Source organism: Nothobranchius furzeri, chromosome 11 (assembly GCF_043380555.1).
Source record: "Nothobranchius furzeri strain GRZ-AD chromosome 11, NfurGRZ-RIMD1, whole genome shotgun sequence".
Taxonomy (NCBI): Eukaryota; Metazoa; Chordata; class Actinopteri; order Cyprinodontiformes; family Nothobranchiidae; genus Nothobranchius; species Nothobranchius furzeri.
In genome coordinates, this window is record NC_091751.1 from 36,880,847 (window position 1) to 36,906,042 (window position 25,196).

General features: G+C 43.9%; 1 protein-coding gene and 1 pseudogene across 1 annotated transcript; both read right to left on the minus strand.

Annotated features, from left to right (window-relative positions):
* Positions 1-2,896: 2,896 nt before the first annotated feature.
* LOC139061698 (tripartite motif-containing protein 16-like) lies at positions 2,897-7,185 on the minus strand (annotated as a pseudogene).
* A 2,096-nt stretch (positions 7,186-9,281) lies between these two features.
* Positions 9,282-11,711, minus strand: LOC139073094 (tripartite motif-containing protein 16-like). The gene has a single exon (XM_070556064.1). The coding sequence runs from the start codon at positions 11,580-11,582 to the stop codon at positions 9,918-9,920; it is 1,665 nt and encodes a 554-aa protein (XP_070412165.1). The 5' UTR covers positions 11,583-11,711; the 3' UTR covers positions 9,282-9,917.
* Between the last annotated feature and the right edge of the window lie 13,485 nt (positions 11,712-25,196).

Genomic DNA, 25,196 nt, shown 5'->3' on the forward strand with positions numbered 1-25,196 from the left:
ATGCCTGAAATACTGCCTCTGACTCGGGTGACCACACAAATTTGCATCGAGGGCTCAGAAAGGGTTTAAATGGCACCATTATGTCACGTAGCTGCGCATAGTTGGCCACCTGATTGACCAGACCAAACCAGCTCCTGATGTCCGTGGTCGAGGTAGGCGTGGGGAAGTCCCTGATGGCTGTCAGGTACTTCGGGAGGGGCTCGATTGTAGCATCAGAGACCCTGAAACCAGCAAAATCAATGTCCCTCTCAGCAAATTGAAACTTTGATGGGTTCAGCACGATGCCGGATCGGCCAACGTGCGTCAGGAAGTCGATTGTTCTCCACCAATGAGTGTTAAGGTCGGAGTCATAGTGGATGGTGTCATCCACGCACCTTTTCTTCCGTTCAAAGTCGGAGAGGATCGCATCAAAGCGGCGATTGTAGCCATCGCCAGACGACAGAAAGCCCTGTGGGGCTCTGGTGTAACGCCAGCGGCCGAAGGGAGTGATGAAGGTAGTGAGATGATGGTCTGACTCGCGCAGGGGCACGCTGTGATACCCATTCCAGGCGTCAGTGACAGTCTTCCAGGTCCCTTTCGGGATCCGGCGCGCCAGGTGGAATGGTGACTCGGTTGCGAAAGTCTCACGTTTGCAGAATTTGTTAAGAGGTGAGATATCGATGGTTCTGCAGGGGGTTCCGTCGTGCTTCCGGGTGACCACCATCCGGTGGCACCAGGTCACTGGTTTGCCATACGGGAAACGTTCGATGACGCCCAGGGACTCGTCCCGAAGTAGGTCGTCATGCACCCTCTGTTGCCAATGCAAAGGCAAGGCCGCCGCGGTGTGGCACGTCTTTGGCGTTGCCGCCGGGTCGACTTGTATTTCTATGGGTGGACCTTCCATGCATGGTAGCGGCCGATGGGGGCAAGTGTTGAATGTTGACGATGCGTACCTGTCAAGCAGCCATGCCTTCATCCGGTGATTATTCTCTGGGGAGCACGGGAACGGCAGCTCCGCGGGGCGCGGAGGCGGGGCGCTGCGTTGAGGACATGAGCAACAAGCCACATAATGGGAAGCCATACCTCCGTCGCAGACTTCTCCCAGGCATGAAACTTTGGTGAGCCCACCGCAACGGCTGGCGGCTTCAAGGTTACGGCCCACTGCCGAGTTGCCCTCACCCATGCAGGATGGAAACCCGCAAGGCAGAAGACCGAGGCTGAGCAGGGAGTCTTACGAGAGGTACATCGCGTGAACTGACCTGCTAACATATATCTTTGCGCGGCAGGACACCACCTCACCACCAGGGGCAGCAGTGGATAGTTTGGCAAAGAAGGCGCCCTCGACGTCAATGGGGGAGCTGTTCACCGCTGATACGTTTAGGACCAGCGGGTGGAGGGTGCTGCGCGCGAAACCGCACGCCAGAAACTCCTCCATGGACCACAGGTCCGACTGAGCCCCCATGTCTGCAATGGCGGACACGGTGGCCTCTCCAGCCGGGCATCTGGCACCGGCTCTACTTGTGAACCTCACCTTATCATCAATCTGGATGGAGATGGGCACTCGGGGGGTGGTCCCTGAGCTTTGCTCGCCGCCATTCGCCCATGGAGAAATGTGATGGCTGAGCCTGATCGGCGTGGGCCCATCACTGCAGCTATGCGTCCCCAAGGTGTGGGGTCGGTGCCTGTCTCTGCAGCATCCATTAGAGCAGATGCCCGACTTGACGGATGAGACCTGCGATATCACGTCATGGCCTACAGCAGCCTGTTTTCCGTCCATGTGTGGCTGGTGCCGTGCCCGTCTCTTCCAGGCCCGGAAGCAGTCGGCACACATTCGATGAGGCTTGGTGTTCCAACCCCGAGATCCCTCAGAAAAGACACAGAAAGACACTTTACAATCAGGGCATATAGCCCTAGCAGACCTGTCTGGTGGGGCTGGAGAGGTAGCAGGCCCAGATGGTGGCATTGCTTGTCTGCGCCTGAACGAGGACATAGCTGACAGGCTGGAGGAAGGGAGGGCGTAAACCAGACATGGCGAGTGTGTTTTGCTCATTTTGTCAACTTTGCCTACTGGTTACACATTGCAGCCCGTAACACTCAACAGCTCGGGAGGCTCTCAGCTGTTTGTCTATTCCCCTTCAGACAGGCCATGAAAAACGGAAATGTTCAGGACTCTGTCCGTAAGACCTTTGTGTCTGAATACAAACATCCGGATAACATTTTCCGTAATTAAACCGGACGACGCCCCAAGTAACAGGTCTGGACTTGTCACGGACAAGGTGGCTGCTTCAGACTGGTGAGGTCGAGTTCCAGACAGGGAGGGGGAGGAGGAGGGGACCGGGGGACGCTGTGCGCACCTAGATAGCTCGCTCCTGTAGCATGCGGCGAACAATGGCAGCTCGCCTCCTACGGTACCGTCTAGACATGCGACAGAGCGCTTCACACCGCTTCCGTGATTCCTTTACACATTGAGCTTCATCATCCAGGTCTCTTATGCATCTTCGTGTGCGCAGAATTATGCTTAACTTAAGTCAGATCAGTGAGAGGAGTTACATCTCTTCGTCTGCAATGTTTGACTGAATGGCTTTGTTTGGGTAAATGACGCATGTACGCCCGCCGCACTCCCCCCCCCCACCCCCACCCACCCCCCCAAGACATCTGGAACTTTTCCCTGCTGTGTGAAGGCAGCTGAAAGGACAAGTTCAGGTGCAAAATTGGTGTGTCTGAAAACACAGTTCTGGTTAAAAACCGGACTGAATTGTCCACACATATACCAGAATGTCAATCTGAAAAGGGCTAAAGACTCTTCTTCCTTAGGAAACTGAAGGGAGCTGGTCTCTCCCCCCAACTGCTAAAGAACCTCTACAGAGCCATGATTGAGAGCATTCCATAACTCAGTATGGTGGTGTGGTATGGCAGCTGTACCATCCAGAACAAAAAATGCCTGGCCAGGGTGGTGAAAACTGCTCAGTGGATCGTTGGGAGCCCACTACCAAATCTGGACACAGTATGTACTAGGGTTGTCACGGTAACCGGTATAGCGGTAAACCCCGGTAAAAAAAGTTGACAATAAAAATAACCGTCCAGTTTTTAAAAAACTAAATTATCTCGGTGGGTTTACCGTGGCCGCGGTTTCAGCACGGTGACCCTTACCAGCCACCGTCGCTTCAGCTGAAGTTCCCGCGGCGCGCACACGCACTTTTTAGTTTGCAACGGCGCCAAAACTTTGAAGCTGAAATAATGGCCGAAGGAGGAGACGGCAGCGCCCAGGACATCCATCAGCCCTCAAAGAAGACTAAATCGGAAGTATGGGCATATTTTGGATTTCTGAAAAATGCTGAGGGACAGTTAATAGAAGACTGCTATCCCGTTTGCAGAACGTGCAGGAAACAAGTGTCTGCAAAAGGCAGCAACACTTCGAATCTCATGGCACATCTGCTTGACCATCACCCACGTCTCTACAGCCAGTGCAAGGTAAGTTAACATTAGCATTTTAGCTTAAATGCATGGCGTGAGGACTTTTGGCTGAGGGAGAATGCAACGAGTCACTATATACTGCAGCCGCAGCGTCCTCTGCCAGCATTTAAACCGTGTCACGGACACCCTGTTGCTGGATGAAGCATCGTATTTGTTGATGATGAAGAAAAATATACAATTAGTTCCTTGTCATTGATTTGTTTACCTATTCAATGCCATTTATACTTGAACATTTGGATTTGATTACATAGTGTAGTAGTTATTTTAGTAATTTGTTTAAAGTGGCTATTTATTTTAAATACATATTTTTTAAGGTTGACTTGTACAGTGCTCAAGTCAAGTGTGGACTGGAGTTTTAGATTTTCATTTTGATAATGAAGAAAACAAGTATATGAGAAAACAAGTGGTGTTTCTTTGATTTGTTTACATATTGTTTATGTTTTGAATGTTTGGATTTGTATAATTTAAACCTGCACTGACTACTGTAACATGTTCCAGAAAAAGAAGCTCTTTGTTCCTTTACTTGTGAAAAGTTGCACTTTTGCTAAGGCTTTGTGTTATTTTAGGTTTAATAAACACTGTTAAACCTTTTCTAAACTATTTCAGTTTGTGTAGAACAGGACTATCAATGCTTTCTGAACATATGCAACACCGTTTAAAAAATACCGCGATAATACCAAAAACCGTGATAATTTTGGTCACAATAACCGTGAGGATAAATTTTCATACCGTGACAACCCTAGTATGTACTATCTGACTACAAAGGAAGGCTAACCGTATCACTGCTGATCCCTTCCATCCAGATTACTAGCTGTTTATGCCGCTGCCATCCAGGAAACGGTACAGGAATATCAAGGCCACAACCACCAGGCTGAGGTATCGCTTCTTCCCTAGAGCTGTATAAGCCATCTGCCGTGTGTATGGCTCCCTAAAGGGATGGTTATGTTTTGTTCCTTTTTTACTCTTCATGTTTTTATCGTTCTACTTGTGGTCTTGCTGCCCTTTAAGCTGAGAGCTACCAACCAAATCTTGTTATGTGTATGCATAATGACAATAATGAAAATTCAAATGACGCTTCAAATCAGCACAAGTTATGCAAGGCAGCCCTTTTAAACACACCTAAGCATTGTTAAAATGCAAGTATATTGTGGCTTTTTCTCCTCATGCTTCCTGTTTGAATAATATACCACAAGGAGGTGCTGCCTGGCAGACCTAGAAGGTGGAGCTGCTGCAATGACACAGACTGCAAGACCAACTGACCATTATCCGTCGTCAAAAGGGCTCTCCATCAGGCCCACAAGGACGAACAGAGTAGAGCCCACTTTTCTAAATATCTCTCAAAAGCAACGGAGACCACAAGCCTGTGTTTGGTCAGGTCGCTGCTTCCACTTCATCAACAGCACAATTGCCATTACCCACTCAAAATATAAACAGATATTTAGCGGCAGACATGGAACAGACTGGAGAAGGCCTCACAGAAAAAGTCTGAAAACATGAACGTTTATTCACCCGTGACTGAAGGAGTACAACGCTATGCAGCAAATGTTATTTTCGTGGACGGACAATATGGGAAATGGAGGTGACGACTGCATAAAGAGGTGGAGGGGAATAATGGATAAATTCGTCCATCTTAAAAAAAGTTTCTGAAATGCATAGACACAATATAAACACAAAAGTAAGTACAGTATCTTGGACCGGATACATGACTGTAATGGTAGCCCAGAAAAGCGCTACACCCTCTGTTGTCCTGGCGGGGAATTGCTTTGCAACACTCCCCAGGTGACAGAGTAGTCAGTTGGGAAAACATCTTGGTCAGTGCTTGTGGGCAACTCCACACTTGAGCTGAAAGAGAAGTATAAATCAGCCTTTAGATATGTTCGAACTTTCCCCCCATAGGAGGCCACAGGCAGGAACCACATGTCACACGTACCAATTATTAACCTGAAGAGGGTGCTGCGCTGACGTTTTTTGTTGGAACATTTATTTTTTAAATAAGATGATTAAATAAAATATCAAAGTAAAGATTACACATGTATACAGTGATAATAGACACTCTTATACAGTTTATCAGCAATAAAATGTGGATTTGGAGGGGACTTGCTCATTAAAGAACCCAGCCGAGGCTCCAAAAGACCCAATCCAAACTCCAGCGGCTGAGTGAATGTGGTCTGGACTCTGTGGAGGAGATTCATGGTTTCAGAGATGCTGTAGAAGGACAGAAGACCAGCTCTGTGATCCAGGTACACTCCTAGGTACACTCCTACTCTGAAGGTCCAGGGACCTGAGATGGAGGTTGAGATGCTGTTCTACCAAAATGTGTAACTCTTTAGGGAACATTGCAGAGCCCAAGATTTCTCATTAAGTCCCAAAGCACTTGGATCCCCACATCCTGCTCTGCTCATGTTCTTGTAAGAGGCTGCTACAATAGCTCCATCCCCAATCCACTCCACCTCCCAGTAGCAACATCCTGTCAGGCTCTCTCTATTTAGAACCTGAGAAAAATCTGTGAATCTGTTTGGATGATCAGGATAAGGCTGAACTTTATCCTTAAATGTTACCTTTCAGTTCTCTTCTGATAACTTAAGCCATTTGTTTGCCGTGTTTGGATCCAGTGTGATGTCACATAAATATCTCAGGACTCCAGCTCTGCTCGTTGGTTCTGACAGTAGAACGTCCACCTCAGTGATCTTCAGTGAGACGTTTGTCCAGCTGTCCCCCAGGATGTCCTGTAGCTTGTCTCTGAGCTCTGACACAGCTGCTGTCACATCCTCAAAGTATCTGAGAGGACGGATCTTGATGCCGGATGAGTGTGGAGACCCACTGAGTGCTGACACTGAGGGGTAGTTGTGTAGAAACTGGTTGTGATCCTCTGTGTTTGAGAGCTGCTTCAGCTCAGCATCTTTCCTCTTCAGCTCGGTGATCTCCTGCTCCAGCTTCTCCTGAAGCTCTTTGACCCGACTCACTTCAGTTTCCTGCTGGGATCTGATCTGCTGCTTCACATCAGAGCTTCTTTTGTGGATCAGACGGATCTGCTAAGTGAACATCTCCTCACTGTCCTCCACTGTTTTATCAGCAGAGTGATTGATGGTCTCCACCTCCTGTTGAAGCAGCTTCACATCTTTCTCTCTGTCCTGGATTCCCTGCTGGATTTCTTCTCGTCTCACCTCCAGGTCGCTCTGCCTCTCAGTCCTTTCTACTGCAGCTGAGACTGTGTCGTGGCCTTTATGTTCCTCCACAGAGCAGAGATAACAGATACACTTCTGATCAGTACGACAGAACATCTTCATCACCTCATCATGAAGAGAGCAGATGTTCTCCTGGAGGTTCGTGGAGGGCTCCACCAGCTTGTGCTTCTTTAATGGAGCTGAATCATAATGAGGCTGAAGGTGTTTCTCACAGTAAGAAGCCAGACAGAACAAACAGGACTTGGTGGCTTTCCGTGTTCTTCCAGAGCAGAAATCACAGGCCACATCATCAGGTCCAGCATAGCAGCCGCTTGGAGTCCAGTCTTCTTCAGATCTTCTATTGTATCAGCTAACATGAAGCTTTTCACCAGGACAGGCTTCAGTATGAAGGTTTTCCTGCACTGAGTACAGCTGTGGATTCCTTTCTGATCCTCTTCATCCCAGTGAGCTTTAACACAGTTCATGCAGTAGCTGTGTCCACAGGGAATGGTCACTGGATCATTTAGGAGATCCAGATAGAACAGCAGAACTTTTCTTGATGATCCATGTTTTTCTTTACAGAAATAGTTTCAGTCTGAACAGAAAGTGTCTGTGAGCTCTGAGGGACGACAGATCTCTGCTGTTATTCACATTGATGGAGGATCTGGTTACCAGCAGCTGCAGGCTACATAATTTCATTCATCTTCGTGCTAAAACCTGCCATTAGGGCGGTGACAGAAATATGTAGGAGTGGAAGATGTCTTCCAAATGATCATTTCTCTACAACAAAAGAAATGTATTTCAGAGAGCTTTAACAGCTTCAGAACTGATGTCACTTAATGTTCAAAATCTGAAGAACTCTGGAGAATATTCACATTCAAGTTTTGACCAAGTCTGCTTTAAATGATGCACATGAGATGCTCATGGAGGGTTCCTGTATGTTGAGTCAGCTCAGAGGTTTCACTTTTATGGACTCAGACTGATGTGGATATGTTTAAATCTGTGTCGGAAAGCATAATCAGATACAGGCTGATGGCTGAAGCTGCAAATTAAAGATAAAAAAAACCTCAACAAAACCATCCATCCATCTTCTGAACCCGCTTGTCCACGCAGGGTCGAGGGGGGGAGGGGGGGGGGGGCTGGTGCCTATCTCCAGCGGTCAATGGGCAATCAGGCGGGGTACACCCTGGACAGAGAGCCAGTCCATCGCAGGGCAACACAGAGACACACAGGACAGACAAACATGCACACACACTCACACCTAGGGACAATTTATACAGACCAATTAACCTAACAGTCATGTTTTTGGACTGTGGGAGGAAGCCGGAGTACCCGGAGAGAACCCACGCATGCACAGGGAGAACATGCAAACTTCATGCAGAAAGATCCCAGGCTGGGAAGCGAACCCAGGACCTTCTTGCTGCAAGGCAACAGCTCTAACCACTGCGCCACTGTGCAGCCCCTCGTCAAAACCAGATTGTGTTAAATGTTGCTTCAGACAGAACAAAATGACTGAATATTAAAGCTGTAATCTATATTTGACCACTAGGAGGCGACAGGGCTGCACAGAAACAATTTTTTGTATTTTATTTATGACATATTTTTATCAAATATCTACACATGAAATAAAATGTTGTGATTTGAATTTTGCACTTTTGTAATTTTATCACTTTGACGCATAAACAAAACGTTCCACCTGACAAGAGTCTGGATATTTTACACAACTGTGTCAGACAGCTCCAGAAATAGACTGGTGGGTTGGTTCAGAAACTCCTTTGCACAACTGAAGCAAAAATGTAAACTTTTGTTAAAATGTCCATTAATGCAGTGAGTAAAAATAGGTTTGCTGGTCTCTTCATGGTGGAGGCCTAGCTGTTGTTTTCAGAGACCATCTTCCATGTAGCTCTACAACCTCTGGTCACTTTGCTTCCTTTGAACTGCAGCTGATTAAAGTCGGGCGAAAGGACCCGTTCTACTGCGCTGTGGTTTATCGTCCACCTGGTCCAAACAGTTCTTTCTTTCAGGAGTTAAGTGACTTTCTATCCTCCACTCTGAAGCTGTCCAGACTGATGAATGTTGGTGATTTTAACATCCACGTTGATGATCCCTCGGATCACTTTGCCATGAATTTCTCCAGCCTTATGGACACCTTTGGCTTTACCCAGCATGTTTCTGGCCCCACACACACCAGGGGGCACACTCTAGGCCTTGTTTTTACCCTGAGTCTAAATGCTGACAGTGTTTGTCCTGAGGACGTCTATATTTCTGATCACCATTGCATTTTCTTTAGTTTTCAATTAGTTACACACTTCTGGTGTATAAAACCACACCTACTTATGAATCCAAGCTAATTTTGTTTGTACAATAACTCAACATCTCACAAGAGAAAGTACCAGAATCTTTCCAGTGACACACCCAAATTTAAATATGCTAATATGTGAAGAAATGTGAGGAATGTGATGCAGGAGGAAGAGGAACCATCTCCTCTCCACCTCCCAGCGACATGATTCTTCACTGTTAACATTATGGCCCAGGGCGTTCATCAGCACACCACTTAAACGATGTCCAATAAAAACAAATCATATAAAAAGTTTTAACCTGTTTGTGCATCTTTGCATGTTTTTCAGATATTTACAGTCAAAATGATGCACTGACGTCCAGCGATCCGTTTTAAAGCAAGTTTATTATAATGAGCGGTAGCTGTGATGTCATAGTTTCAACGGGAAGACTGAAAAACCAAAATTTATACACAAAAAAAAAAAACATAATCAGCCTTTTTGCACTGAACACAACATTCATAAAATGTGTAACAAAGATTTACAAACTCAACAAAGCCAAAAAAAATACATCGATATTTCATTTTCCAGTATGTAACACAGGTAGTATTTGCTTTTATAAACTTATCTGAAAAATATTCTGCAAAAACATTTCCCCTGAAAGCAAAAATTAGAGATCTACTGGTTATAATGAAATTTGAGATAAAGCATCAACTAAAGAAGGTTTCAGAAGAAGATAATCAAATATTATTTAAATTTCAACCAATTTCCATTAATAATTTGTTTTGAGCCACTAACATCCCACACCTTGTCTCGCAACACATTAAAAACAAATGAAAAATTGTTTTTGCTTAAGAAATCTGAAAACATTAGCATAAGGAACATAAAAATCCATGTCTGAACAATAATACACAGATACAACCTGTGATAACTGATGTCAGCAAAGTTGAAAAATAAACAATGATGACAGGAATTGTTTCAGAAGCTAATCAGAAATTCTGACACAACATTTTAGGACTTAAGCCTATTTATTTACAAAAACTATAGAGTCTCCAGCGTTGTAAATACAAAATCCAGCGTGCAGCGGCTGACGGAAAATAGTCCGGACTCTGTGGAGGAGAGTCATGGTGTCAGAGACGCTGTAGAAGGACAGAAGACCTGCTCTGTGGTCCAGATACACTCCTACTCTGGAGGAACCAGGAGCTGAGATGGAGGTTTTGTTGCTGTTGTACAAAAATGTGTATCTGTTTGGAAAAATATCTAATGCCCAAGATTTGTCATTATATCCAAATCCACATTCATTCCCATACCCACACCTGCTGATGTTCTTGTAGGAGACTGCTACAGACACTCCTCTCCCACTCCACTCCACCTCCCAGTAACAACATCCAGTCAGACTCTCTCTACTCAGGACCTGACACCATGAAGTGAATCTGTCTAGATGATCAGGATAAAACTGATCTTTATGCATATCTGTTACCTTTCTGTTCTTCTCTGATATTAACAAACATCTGTGTGCCGTGTTTGGATCCAGTGTGATTTCATGTGAATATTTCAAGAATCCTGCTCTGCTCGTTGGTTCTGGTTCTGACAGTAGAACGTCCACATCAGTGATCTTCAGTGAGACGTTTGTCCAGCTGTCCCCCAGGATGTCCTGTAGCTTGTCTCTGAGCTCTGACACAGCTGCTGTCACATCCTCAAAGTATCTGAGAGGACGGATCTTGATGCCGGATGAGTGTGGAGACCCACTGAGTGCTGACACTGAGGGGTAGTTGTGTAGAAACTGGTTGTGATCCTCTGTGTTTGAGAGCTGCTTCAGCTCAGCATCTTTCCTCTTCAGCTCGGTGATCTCCTGCTCCAGCTTCTCCTGAAGCTCTTTGACCCGACTCACTTCAGTTTCCTGCTGGGATCTGATCTGCTGCTTCACATCAGAGCTTCTTTTGTGGATCAGACGGATCAGCTGAGTGAACATCTCACTGTCCTCCACTGTTTTATCAGCAGAGTGATTGATGGTCTCCACCTCCTGTTGAAGCAGCTTCACATCTTTCTCTCTGTCCTGGATTCCCTGCTGGATTTCTTCTACTTTCACCTCCAGCTCTCTCTGCCTCTCAGTCCTTTCTACTGCAGCTGAGACTGTGTCGTGGCCTTTATGTTCCTCCACAGAGCAGAGATAACAGATACACTTCTGATCAGTACGACAGAACATCTTCATCACCTCATCATGAAGAGAGCAGATGTTCTCCTGGAGGTTCTTTGAGGGCTCCATCAGCTTGTGTCTCTTTAATGGAGCTGAATCATAATGAGGCTGAAGATGCTTCTCACAGTAAGAAGCCAGACAGAACAAACAGGACTTGGTGGCTTTCCGTTTTCTTCCAGAGCAGAAATCACAGGCCACATCTTCAGGTCCAGCATAGCAGTGATCAGCATGAGCAGCTTGGAGTCCAGTCTTCAGCTGATCCACTAAAGCTGCTAACATGAAGTTTTTCTTTAAAGCAGGCCTTCGTTTTGACGTTTTTCCGCACTGAGGACAACTGTAGATTCCTTTCTGATCCCGTTGGTTCCAAAGAACTTTAACACAGTTCATGCAGTAGCTGTGTCCACAGGGAATAGTCACCGGACCCTTCAGGAGATCCAAACAGATGGAACAACTGAAGGTTTCTCGATCCAGCTGATGTCCTCTCTGCTCCATTTCTCCTCTCAGTGACCACGCGGACGGTCAGACGCTGAAAAACATGGCGGACTGGCAAGAACCAACCAAGCCCCCACAATGCGCATGAAAAGTCGAGTTGGAGAAGGTTGGAGAAGTCAATAATACCTAGCTGCGGACGTAGCCCCGCCCAAACACGTCCCCGGCCAACCCCCCCCCCCCCCCCTACAAAACACGCCCCCTGTTGAGCTGAGCTACACCCGAGCTCAATAACGGCGGCCCTCCCAGCGAACAGCACAATTGAAAGAAAATAAATAAAGAAATAGTAATAATGTAATTAAACAGACAGGACACCAGGTTTAAATATGAATGTATGGATTTTTTGGCCATCCCCAGTGAGATTATAAAACACAGATACCACCAACAAATAATCAGTTGCCGGACAATAGGCACAACATACCTATGCTTACTGAAGTTAGGTGAGTAATGTATGTGCAAGTGTTTATTTTAAATGCAATAAAATTAAATATCAGAAAAAGTAATTAGTGGAAATCGTTTTAATTAACCCCTTAAGCCCACTAGCCTCCACTTTTGGGAGCACGCCTCCTACAACAATATTTAACTTTCAACTATTTGTTATTACAGGAACTAACAGTAGGTCTAAGTTCATACGAGTGAGTAGTTAATATTTATGATTTTTTATTGCTTCTTTACAGTGAGAAGCTGCTGATGTGTAATTTTTACATGTGTATATATGCATTTCATATATTCTGTTAACAGGAATAATTGCTGGCCCCCTGACACAAAATGTATTGATTTAGAAATTACTAAAATATTTTGCATTAAGTATACAATTCACAAGACTAGTAAACTGATATTGACCATACACTAATCTGTAAAGAATAAACTGTAAACACAAAAGCAGAAAAGTTTGGCTTTGGAAAAAAAGTTCAGACAAATGAAACGCCCAGCAACAGCTTTTATTGCCCTTACAAAAACCTTCGAAAAAAATAAAATAAAAATGTCCACACAATGAGATGAGTCCAGAGCTTTCCTGAATTTCTCTGAGTACATGAGCAGTTCCATGGCATAGGACATCAGCTGCCTCTCACTAATGAGACAAAGATAAAGAGCAATTAGTAAAAATGACATTTACACCTAGAGGCTGTCATAAACAATGTGAAAACAATACATATAGGCATTAGCACTGTTCTTGTGTTTGTAGAATACCTCCGGGCTACCACATTGCTGTCGTGAGTTTGCTGCTTATTAGATGAGGAGTCATAAACGGTCAAATAAATAGCCTATTGTTACGTTTATTTTGGCCAAAAGGCTTGCATGTAGCCCATTAAAAATTATATTAAAAAAATTTGCGTCCATGACGTCTTCCCCCACTGCCAATAATGCTTAATTTTATATAATTTTGTTGTCTGGAGCTCCCTAGTTGGGATGCTGCCCCCGCGACCTGGACCCGGAACAACTTTTTTCATTTTATCTGAAAAACAATTATCGAACATGTTGCTGAATTCAACATTCAACAACATTTTCATTTTGAAGCCACAAGTTCAGATTTTAATTAGCTTTTGTTCCACAGGACTGATGGCATCATATCTGTTAGGTCTGACACTTGGACAAATTAAGGAAACCATTTTGCACCAAAACAAAAAGAAAACTAGTCAGAAAACAAAACAGACAAAAAACAAGTTTCCAGTTTTTTTTGTGGGGATTTAGAAAACGATCACGTTTCTGACATTGACGTTTACAATAGAGCTAAAGGGAATCTGCAGCTGAGAATACATGCATAAAGCCAAAACCCACTTAAGGGATGCCTTTCATGAGGAAATAGCAATATAACATAGTCAGAGGCTCCAAAAAGTGTCATGAGCTGAACTTGAGGGACCTGTGATGACACCGAACACTGTAAAGCACCTTTAAAAGTTTTCATTAGATGTGGCGTTACCCGAGGAAGGCGAGGCAGGAGACTGAAAGGGAGAGAAGGCGTGGGTCAAAAACCAGAATGAAGCAAAGCAGGTAAGTGGAGCAGGCTAGGGAAGAGGTCAAGGACAGTCGAGGGTCGTGATGGCAGGCAGAGTCCTAGGCAGAGGTCAGGAGTGAAAACGAGGTCCGGAGGCTGTGATCGGGCAAGGTGAAAGGCTGGAAGATCTACTGGCAAAGTGCGTTCAATAATCTGGCAGGGAACTGGTGGCTGGCTGGTGAATATATAGCAGTGGAAGCAGGTGTGTGTGATGAGCTGATGACAGGGTGCAGGTGAAGGTAATACAGGGCCGACCTAGCCTAGTGAACTAGACCAAATTCTTGCTTTGCAAAGTTTGTTGTTGCCTCATTCCCATCTGTACCTGGTCGGCCCTGCCTGGATAGCTCCAGTTGGCCCCAGCCTGGCTCGGTTGATTCCAAACATCCTTGCATAGGTATGCAAGGAATGCAGTCAGAGACATTTTCAGCTTCTACATAATCAGCATGATAATGAATGATGATGAGTTGAGCATGCCTTAAGCCCATGTGAGGCTTGCTCTAATGGAAGGTGTGAATTTGTGGACCTGTGGGTGTGTTGGCCCTGATCAGCCTGAAGCAGACCACCTCAGCAAGAGGGCTGAAAAACAGTGTCGTTGCACCCTGAAAAAAGGCAGGCCACCAAGATATGTAAGCAAGCTATATGCTATCCGGGCTGGGCCGACCAGATGCAGATGGGAATGTCCCAAGTGGCTGAGGGCTTGATTGAGGAGGCAGCAGAGGCAGAGGAGGGTGTCAGCCTGGGAGTCATGACAAAAAGTGGATTTTGCAAGGTACAATCCCTTTAAAAACAAACCAAAACACGTTTGCGGTCCTTGTTCTTTTATCATCTTAGTCTGAAATGAAGGGGAGGGAACATTTAAACATGGACACACAGCAGGAGAGAGATTTCCCACGTTTTGTTTTGATTCCTGGAAGAGGTGTGGCATGAGAGGAAAAACAGAAGGGAAATTTGTTTTCCACTGTAAATCCCCGTCTACAGAAAGCACCAAGGTTTTCTATATATTCCTGAAATAATATACAATAACTCTTTAATTATGAAGCAATAAAATAAATTTTTTGTAGTTTCCAATGTAGGATCTGGTCTGATCGATAGGAAATCAATCAGAAAATCCTTGTGCACTAAAACAAAGAGAAAAAAATCTAAACAAGTTTTAAAGTTGCCGTCTTCCTTCTTGGCAAAAACATTCTAGCATGCTACATAAAAAAAGCAAAAACAATCAAAAGGTCTGAGCCCTTTTGGCACCCCCAATCACAGAATGGGATGGTTGCAGGAAATTATACAACACTGCTTGTGACTGACACACAATTTCCAGAGATTACTCTGAACCGAACCTCCAGTTGCTGCTCGCTCTGTGTGCCGCCCCCAGCAATTTAAGTGTGCTAGCATTTATAGCATGTGATGTTTTTATGGTGAAAAACAAGTTTTTAGCTTTCTTTTTCTCAGCCTCAAAATCACATTAGCTCAGTGCAAACGACAATCTAGTAAAACCCCACCAACAAAACACAGAACACACACAAACACACACCATTACGTGTTGCACAAACGTTGAAGTTTTCCAGATAACAACTCCATCACGTAAATATGTCCCAACAAAATAGAGGAGGAAATAATTATTTGACCCATCGCTGACATTGTAAGTTTGTCCACTGACAAAGAAATGAAAAGTCTAACAGCAGTATCATTTTATTGTTAGGTGTATTTTATTTGTGACAGATCACATCAAAAGGAAAATTCAAAAACTAACTTTAAATGAAAGATAGAAATGGGTTTGCATTTCATTAGAAAATCAGCCAGGGGTCAAATAATTATTTCCACCACAAAGTCTTTAAATAAGATTTTCAAGCAGAACGGGACATCCCGTCCGCGACACTATGCAGCTCAGATGCTTTCGGCTGCTGCGCCATAACCATTTCTGCACAAGAGGGTGTTCTGTGCAGCGCCAATTATATAGGTAGTGGGCCAGCGCTGGACTGGATGAGTTCTTTCCAGGAGTGCGTTTCAGAGGATATCAAAATCTCTATTGTTTTTATAAAACATTTCATTTTTTTGGTTGCCTTAGGTGTGTGAGGAGCATTTTAAGCAATGTGGCAAAAAATGTTCAAAACATGTCAGAGACAATGCCTTTAAAGTAACTCACACGTTTCACATATTTGTTTATGGGATAGTTTTTATTACATAATGATGATCAAGTAAATGCAATAATTCAATTAAATGAAATGTAAATTTCTTTCTGTCAAGAAAATTCTTGATTTTATGGCCAACAGTTGGATCCAGAAATGAAACTTTTTTGTAGGTGATGTTCTGTGCGAATGTGCTGATTCTTCCTCTTTTTATTATCTTTTACTTTTACAGTAACTGACCAGACTTTCCTGTAACCTCTGAACTAAAAGATCACCAAGCTTTCTGAAGGACTTTCAAAGTGTAGTAGGGTGTTTTGACCACCTGAGGTCTCCCTCAGCTGCTAAAGACAAACTGTTTATCTGTAGAAAACAGTTAATTCCATGCTCAAAACACACATTGCAAACCTACAATAATTTTCCAAAATACAGTAATATGAACTACCACAGTACAGCAAAACACTGCAAAAATGTTACAAAATCAAATAATTGTACATAACAGTAAACACACATTCCCTTTCAACTGGAACATTTAGTCGATCATAACACACTGACAAAAAAACAACAACCACTCATCAGCTGAAATGACAGAATCATCTTTATTTTATGTATCAGGTCTGCCTTTATATTTAAAGCCTTTCTATATTTTTGTTTTGTTGGATTTATTGTGGTACGTAAATGCATGCATTCTGTTACTTTCGCTGCAGCAATTCAATACAAAAAGTGAATGACCATCTCAGAGTAGCTTTACGTAACGTACAGACACAGAACTGCTGCAGTACAGACTACACTTGGAAAAGATTACAGTATTACTGCAAGATATACAAACTGAAAAACCTATATAAGGTCATGGTAATCCAAAGGGTTCAAATGAAGGCAGCTGGACTTCTTTGGTTTCTTGGAGACGTTTCGCTTCTCATCTGAGGAGCTTTGTCAATTCAAACCGGAATATGGGAGAGTCAAGCTTATAAACTGTAGGTGTCTGTTGTTATTTTACGAACCAAAACTACTGTGGGTACCTCTGCCTTTTCATCCCCTGAGACAGGGAGTCGTGTTGATTAGATGCAGGAAGGTGTGATCTAGACTGAAACTACTTAGGAATGAGATTCAAAGCTGCATTATAGTAGCCTAGTGAACTAGACCAAATTCTTGCTTTGCAAAAGTTTTAAGTAATACATTTATTTAGTCTGGCTTGCCAGGCTAGCATTATAGGTACTGGAAAGGTGAAATCTAAGCCCCTCCCCGATTTAAAGTGGGTTTTTCACATTTGACAGAGATAGATGGTTTGAGAGAGGAGTAAAAGAAGCTTAGCCTGGCAAGCCAGACTAAAGCCTGATTTATGCTTCTCCGTCTGCGTCAGCGTGGAGACACGCAACGCCATTATCCGTCCTTGCGTAGGGCTCCGGCAGGCACGCAAGTACGTACGGAGTCGAGCCCACTTTTTTAAACATCCGTCGAATGAGACGGATTACGCAAGCTTGTGATTGGTCAGGACGCCGCTGTTGTTTACAGTGCCGCCATTGCAAAGAGAGCCGAGGATAACTAGCGGCAGACACGGAGAAGCTTGAAGAATACCTCGCAAAAAAACTCTAAAAATATGAACGTTTAATTCTCCCGTGACTGGAGGAGTGAAAAGATGCGCAACAAGCACTTTATTTGTGGATGGAAATGACAGGAAACGTGGGTTTAGAGGTTGGGAGCGCATGAAGAGTTGGGAGAATGAGAGACAAATATGTCCGTGTTAAAAGTCTCTTATATACACAAAAAAATATATATAAACACACTATCTTGGACCGATACATGTCAGGATACCACAGAACAGCGCTACGCCCTCTGTTGTCCTGCTGGGGAATTGCTTTGCAACGCTCTCCAGGAGACGGAGAAGTATGAGAGCAAAACGCTTCCGTCAATCCGTGCGTGTCTGTCCCTTGCGGAGCTGACGGAGAAGCATGAACCAGGCTTAAGCCACGCTCCATTGACGGCTCTCGGTTGTGGGGCGGGTTCTACAGTTGTCTTTCAAATGATCTCCGCATTCCACTGGACAATGAATGTGACATACTCTTGTTTCACTCTGTTGCATCATCCCACCCACCAGGCATATAGAGTGCCCCGATTGGCCCTCAAAGCGGATAAAGCTCTGTGATTTGTTCACTAAGCAGATAGAGCACTATGATTGGCCCACCATTATGGACCAATCACAGCTCTTTATGTGTTTGAAACCCCTCTAGAGAGCTGTGATTGGCTAGCCAGAGTCCTGGTAGGAGCTGCTGAGGTCCCAATGGAGCATGCCTAGACCATTCTTTGCAAAGCAAGAATTTGGTCTAGTTCACTAGGCTAAAAGAAGCTATCTTCTCAGCTAGATCCCGCAGGGATTGATCCTTGGCCCTCTTTTGTTTGCCATTTATCAGCTTCCTCTGGGGTCAATCTTTCATAAACATGGCCTAGCGTTCCATCTTTTTGCTGACGATTGCCAGATTTACTCTCCATTGTGTCAAGAGAAAAGTCTATCCTGTCCTTTGTGTCCTGTCTCAATGAGGTGAAGTCTTGTCTAATGGCCAACTATCTGCATCTAAATGAGGGAAAGACAGAGCTCATTGTTTTTCACCCCAACAGCAGGGCTGTGGGTCGTTATGTTGATCTTGGCTCTCTTTCTCCCTACTCAAAACCAGTTGTCACCAGTTTGGGGGTGAAAATTGATTCTGGACTTAAATTTGATGCTCACATCAACTCTGTGATCCGGTCTAGTTTCTTTCATCTGAGACGCCTTGCAAAAATCAAGCCTATGCTGTCAAGAGCCCACCTGGAGGGGGTACTCCATGCTTTTGTAATTTCTAGGCTTGATTACTGCAACTCTCTAGCCTAGTGAACTAGACCAAAGTCTTGCTTTGCAAAGTTTGTTTAATACATTTATTTAGTCTGGCTTGCCAGGCTAGCAACTCTCTATATGCAGGACTGTGTCAGTCATCACTGCGTCACCTACAGGTTGTGCAGAACAGTGCAGCCAGGTTTCTGACTGGGACCAGGAAACAGGACCACATCAGTCCGGTTCTGGCTTCGTTGCACTGGCTTCCGGTCTGTTAGCTTTCACACTTTAAACTCCTGGTCTTTGTTTTCAATTTCTTTCAGGGTGGTGATCCCCCCTATCTAGCCACACTCCTGAACAGACATTCCTCATCACGCGCTCTGCGCTCCTCTGACCAAGGCCTGCTCGCTGACCCTCGTTCTAGGTGTCGTACTCGTGGGGACCGAGCTTTCTCAGTCCTAGCTCGGTCACTCTGGAACCAGTTACCACTCTCAGTTAGGCTGTCCCCATCTCTGCCGATCCTTAAGAGTTGCCTAAAAACCCCTCTTTCGCTTGGCGTTCCCTGAACGTGTTTGAGGTCGGCCCTCTTTTATGTTGATTTTATTTCCCTGTTTTCCTTGGTCTCTTTATCCCTTGTTTTACCCATTTGTTTCTACTTTAATGTTTTACCTTTTTTGCACTATTTGAATTGCTTTTATTATCTATTTATTCATTGTGTTTCACATTTCTTATGTATTGTGTTCAGCGCCTTGGGCTTCCTGACAGGGTCGTGGAAGGCGCTTTATAAATAAAGCTTTGATTGATTGATTGATTCTCTATCCAGAATGTGGATTTAGTCATCTTCAAAGGAGTGTCCCTTGTCCTTCAGGTGCAGGTGGACTGCAAAGTCTTGACCTGAAAAGGTGGCTCTCCTGTGTTGTGCCGCATGCTCTTGTGTAATTGTTTAGTTTCCCTGATGTAAAGATCTAGACAGTCCTCACTACACTGGACTTCATAAACGATGCCTCTGAACTTATGTTTGGGTCCTTTTTCTTGTGGATGGACCAGTTTCTGTCTGAGGGTGTTGTTGGGTTTAAAGTTTACTGGGATGTTGTGTTTGGAGAAGATTCTTCTAAGTTTCTCTGAGACTCCTGCCACGTATGGGATGACGGCACCGTCAAAGTGCTCACCCCATAATCAGGTTGCTGGTTCGATCCCCGCTCAGTCTGTCTCTGTTGTTGTATCCTTGGGCAAGACAATTAACCCCCCTTGCCTGCTGGTGGTGTTCGGGGGGGACCGGTGGAGCTTGTGTATGGCAGACTCGCCTCTGTCAGTGTACCCGAGGGCAGCTGTTGCTACAATGTAGCTCATCACCACCAGGGTGTGAATGTCTGATTGTGTAGTAAAGTGCCTTGGGGGGTTCCAGAACTCTATAATGCGCTATTTCAAATACAGGCCATTTAATAAACACCAACTCTTTGTCTTTTGTTTGTAAAAAGTTGTAAATTAGTTATTACAACCAATATCTGAGAAAAAGAAAAAGTTTTGTTTTATTTGAGAGAAAGTTTAAATTCTTTCATGGTTTGGTGTTCAAGTATTTCAATGAAGACTTTTAAAAATCAGTATTTTTATTTGTTTGTACATCTAGATCAAGGGTGCCCAATCCTGGTCCTAGAGGGCCAATATCCAGCAGGGTTTGTGGTTTCTCTGTTCCAACACACTTGATTTGGAGGTTGAATCACCTGTGCAGCAGCTCACCAAGCTCTGCAGAAGCCTGCTAATCACCCGCTGATTGAAATCAGGTGTGCTAAAGCGGAGCTGAAACTAAAACCTGCTGGATACCGGCCCTCCAGGACCAGCATTGGGCACCCCTGATCTAGATCATACAATGCAAGAATCATCAGCAAATTGTTGAATGTATTAGAATATCTTCAAAAACATACAGTCCAAAGGCAACTTTTCATTTTCATATGGCCACAGATTGGGACTTGGCGATTTGGCGCTATATAAATAAACTTGAAACTTGACCCAGGTTGGGGCCTTGAGGAATTCCACATTTATTACCACTGATTGCGAAACTCTGGGTTGTTAAATATGATTAAAACTGTGAAAGAAAGACAGTTAAAGTGATATTTATAGTCAGGAAAGACACACAAAGTCCACAATTGTACAGAATCAGTTGTTTCATGTGAATCAGAAAAATAAACTGGGTTCAAACAACATGATCCGATCATTCCAGGTTGCTCCTGTCCTTCATAAATGTTCTTGTGATTTCTCCACTGATTCCTTAAAGAAAGTTATTTTTAAAGAAACAAAAAACATCTTGAAGAGCAAGTTCGCTGAGAAACCATTTTGTACTTGTTAGTTTTTAAATGTAGTCTGTCAGTCTGAGTTTAACATGCAGGCGGAACGTGAAAAAAACTCTTCTACCACTTGTTCCTGCATTAGCTGGTGAGAGAAAATAGAAAAGAAAAACCTTGGTCGGTAACAGCCACACTGATCAACATCAAACTGTATTTAGCATTCATGGACTTATCTTGACTCACAACAGGGAAGGCTGTTGGAGACAGAGCATGTCTCGGCTAGTAGATGCTAACTGTTAGTAACTCCACCACAGCGCAGCTCTCCTTTAGCGTTATTTGTGGAGATAAAACATTGCAAAGCAGAGTCAGTGGTAGAGTCATGTTGCTGTTAGCCAATCAGCAGTGAGATGTCAGAATATCAAGAAATAAGTCTTGAAATCCTGCTGTCTTCTGCTCACCTATCCTTGTAACTTCTACTTCCTGAAACAGGAATGTAGGTGTGTTTTTCCCACAGAGATCAACTGACGATGCATTCATGCTTGAGAAACCACAGTAAATGTATTGAATAAATGGGTGAACTTGGTGTTTAATGAAAAAACAAGTTTTGATGATGTATTTCTGTGAAATTTAACAATGGTTACACAGAAATGGTAAAAAGAATCTCACTGCACTAAATAGGGCCTACATTTTGTTTTCTAGAATGTACAAATTTCTTAAATCAACCCAATAACCAAACCCAACTGCAGCGTGCAGCAGCTGAGTGAATGTGGTCTGGACTCTGGAGGACAGTCATGGTTTAGAGACGCTGTATGACAGAAGACCTGCTCTGTGGTCCAGATACAACCAGATTTTCTCACGGATCTTTGAACACAATCTTCATAAATAGTTCTCCACTTTTTCTGACGGTTTTTAAAGTTTGTCTTTGGACTTTTACCTCTGTTACACTTTTATTTATTTATTTCCAATTTATTTCATTGAAGAGTCAAAAGAAAATCAGCAACAACTTAAGTTTTGCATATTAGTTAAACTGTCATGACGTAGAGGTGCTTGTACCAGGACCCAGATGGAGTTGAGCAGGAAAAGAAGACAGACAAAAGAACTGTTAACCCTCTCAGGCTCAAAATAAGTTTTGATAAAAGGATGGACAACTAAGTCCTTCAGGGGTACTTCTGAGTTAAAAAATGCTCACAAAATACATATGTGGAGTAACCAAGTAGGTAGGTTTTAACGTTGCAAATGTGCAACGCCTGCCTCCAGAAGGTTAATATGAATAATAGTTGCTGGGATGGCACAGGAACAAGACAAGGACCTGATGTGCACAAACAGAGGGTTTAAATACACAGGGTGATCAGGAATCAGGTGGGTAGGATAACAAGGGGCAGGTGAGTCCAATAGACACTTAACGAGGGGAGACAGGACAACACGTGAGAGGGAGAAGGAGCAGATAAAACCAGTCAATAAATATTAAACTAATTTATTTTCTAAAATTACACGTGTTTCTGTTACTGTTTCTCAAACTGTCTCTACAAAGCTGTTTATCCCTGAATCAAGCAGACAGATGCATCAGCTTCGATCAGCTGCTGGTGTTGAACATGTGGGCCTCATGGAGACACAGAAGGTTTTAGGTGACTCAAAGAAACTGATCTGCTAATGTCTGCTAATGTCTTTGTTTACATCAGTGAGAGCAAAGACAGCAATAATGTAAAAACTTTCACTTTTCACATCCAGTCATTCGGTTGTTCAGACATTTTCAAAGTAAAACTGAACATCTTGTAAGGGACACCATCTGGTCTAAGAAGACTTCACGTGTTGCTGCTGCACTGATCCACAGATGAAGACATGTAGCATGTGTGCTACACATACTCCATCAAAAGCTCTAGCCTTTGGCTTGGAGGCACTCAAACATGGCCTCATCATCATCATCTCATCAGCATATCACACAATCAGCTGAGCTGCCTTACAGGACCTGCTGGATGCTTTTCAATTACAGAACGAGTTCCCAGAAGATGGTGGACAAGTCACTGACCTGAGAGCCTCATGAGCTACTCATACAGTTTGTTTACGTCCCTCTAAGGCATGGAAACGCTCCAGTTAATGTGGATAAAATAGTTATTTGGATAGAACCACAGAGGAGTCTGGCCTCCACCAACCAGGAAACAATGAAGCGTTGCTGGGAAGCATCATTAGGTCCTTAGTTCTTATGGTGATGATCAATGTTGGGAGTAACGCGGTACAAATGTAATTAATTACTGTAATGCATTGCTTTTTGCTGTAATGTGGTAATGTAAGGCATTACAGGGAAAGAAAATGGTCAGTAACGCAGTAATTACAATGCATTTTTAAACCCAGAATCAAGATGTGGGTTTCCTGAAAATTCAAATTGTGGGAAGCCTGAAAAAAGATCCAGTATCCACATATATGACGTCTTTTATGGACTCAGCTTTGCGGGCATTCTATGAGCAGAGAGGACGCAGAACATGGCAACTCCCCTTTTGACTTTGTTTCCGGTTTCATGATTAATTTATTTGTACATTAACTCAAAGATGTACTCAAAACGCCACATGAACCAGCAGGATAGTAGCGGTCCTTGAGGAGCCCTGTCCGGCATGTTTTAGTGTTTGTCCTGCTCCAGGACACCTGACCAAGAGGTGAATTCACCTGATCATCATGTCCTCATAAAGCCTGTTTCACATTGTGGCTTTATTCAGAACCATTTAACCAACCCCTGATTCACAACAGGTGTTTGATTTTAATCAGCAGGTGGTTAACAGGCTTCTGTGGGGCTGATGAGCTGCTCAACCAGTGACTCAACCACTGAATCAGGAGTGCTGGAGCAGAGAAACGACTAAAACAAGCTGGTTAGAAAGGCATTTTAAAAAACAACTTTAAAAATGCTGTTAGTATTTTTTTGCCATTAGTTGCAGGATTATAAGTTAAGATTTCTTTGCGTTTACAAAAACAGCAGCGTCAGAGCAGGTGTGATTCTCTGACTGTAAAAATCTAATTATGTTAAAGTTAATCTGGAAACTGACACTGCATAATCTAAAAACCTGCTATAGGACTACTGTGACCCTTTAACCTAAACGGCTGAGGAATTCTTCTGGAAAAAGAAGGAAGTTGGTCATTTGTTGACAAAGTTAAGGTCAATAAAAGCTCAGAGGCACAGGAAATAAATTTGACTTTCATTTGTGTGGATTTTATTTTTAGCCTCCTCCAAGGTGACGAGGTAAAGTGTCGGTCTGATTTCAGGTTCAGGCGCTCGTCTCGTTCATCTCTGACTGAAGAGGAGTGACAGCTCCCCACCCCCGAACCCTCTGGTCGTTACGGTAACGTCATGCTCTGCTGGTGACCTTTGAACTCCAGCAAACATCTTGCTTCTGCATTAGACGGGTCGTCCACGCAGACAGACACTCATGCGGACTCAAAGGGATAATTTCCAAATGTTAAAGAAAAGTAAAAATGTTATTTTTACATCCATGTTTACGTTTAACTTCATTTTGATGAATTAAAACTCAAGAATCAAAGGATTCTGGTTTGATGCTGAAATCAAAGAGTCAATCCCTGAAGCAACGAGGAGCAGAGAGTCTGTCAGCTCTGTGGGACCGTCCCAACACACTGTCTTTACTCATGCACGTGTCTCCTCCCTGGACCCATGTCATCCAACACAACATTACAGCGGTGTCTGGAGAGACGGGGAGATGTGAGGAACCTCCTTCAGACCACTGCTGATCCTTCTCCTGACTGTTCATTTCTTCTATTGTCTTTTTTTTAACCTTCTGCAGACACGTTCACAGCAGAACTGGTGATGTAACTGGTCCAATCATCAGACTGTGCTGAAAGGGAGAGAAAATGAGACTCATCTATCATCCACCTCATTAAAAAATGCATTTTTACTCTGAAGATTTGCTCTCATTTAAAAAATAGAACAGAACCCTAGAGAATCTATTCTGTTGTTACCTATTAGTCTGACCGACCTACAACAAGCCATCAGGGGTTAAACTACATCCCGATCCTCTGAAGAACCAATTATCATGGAAAAGTGGCAGTTCTGGACTGTAGTGTCCATGAACAACAACCAGCGACGAGGAGCCAAGAGTTCAGTCATCGCCTGGATGGAAAGCCCTCGCCCACCACTTCTTCTCCGTCCCAATTAGCAGCGTCTTTGCCTGGAGTCGCTCTGTCAGCTCCGATCAAAGCAGCCCGTCTTCTCCGAGATGACTGAACATCCAGCCTGGCACCTTGAGGTCAGGCTCAGAGGACGGAGGATCCCACAGGAAGGACGGCGCAGAGGTGGGAGCAGAAGAAGGTCCACTAAACAACAGCTCCTTCTTTGGATCTTTTCTCAAAAAGTTTTAGGAATTCTGCTTTGTTTTGGATTTTCTCCAGCAATAATCTGAGTCAAAAACTAAAGTCATGATC

Bases quoted from the DNA above. Each gene is read 5' to 3' on its own strand.
- LOC139073094 (XM_070556064.1), bottom strand. From the start codon at position 11,582: ATGGAGCAGAGAGGACATCAGCTGGATCGAGAAACCTTCAGTTGTTCC.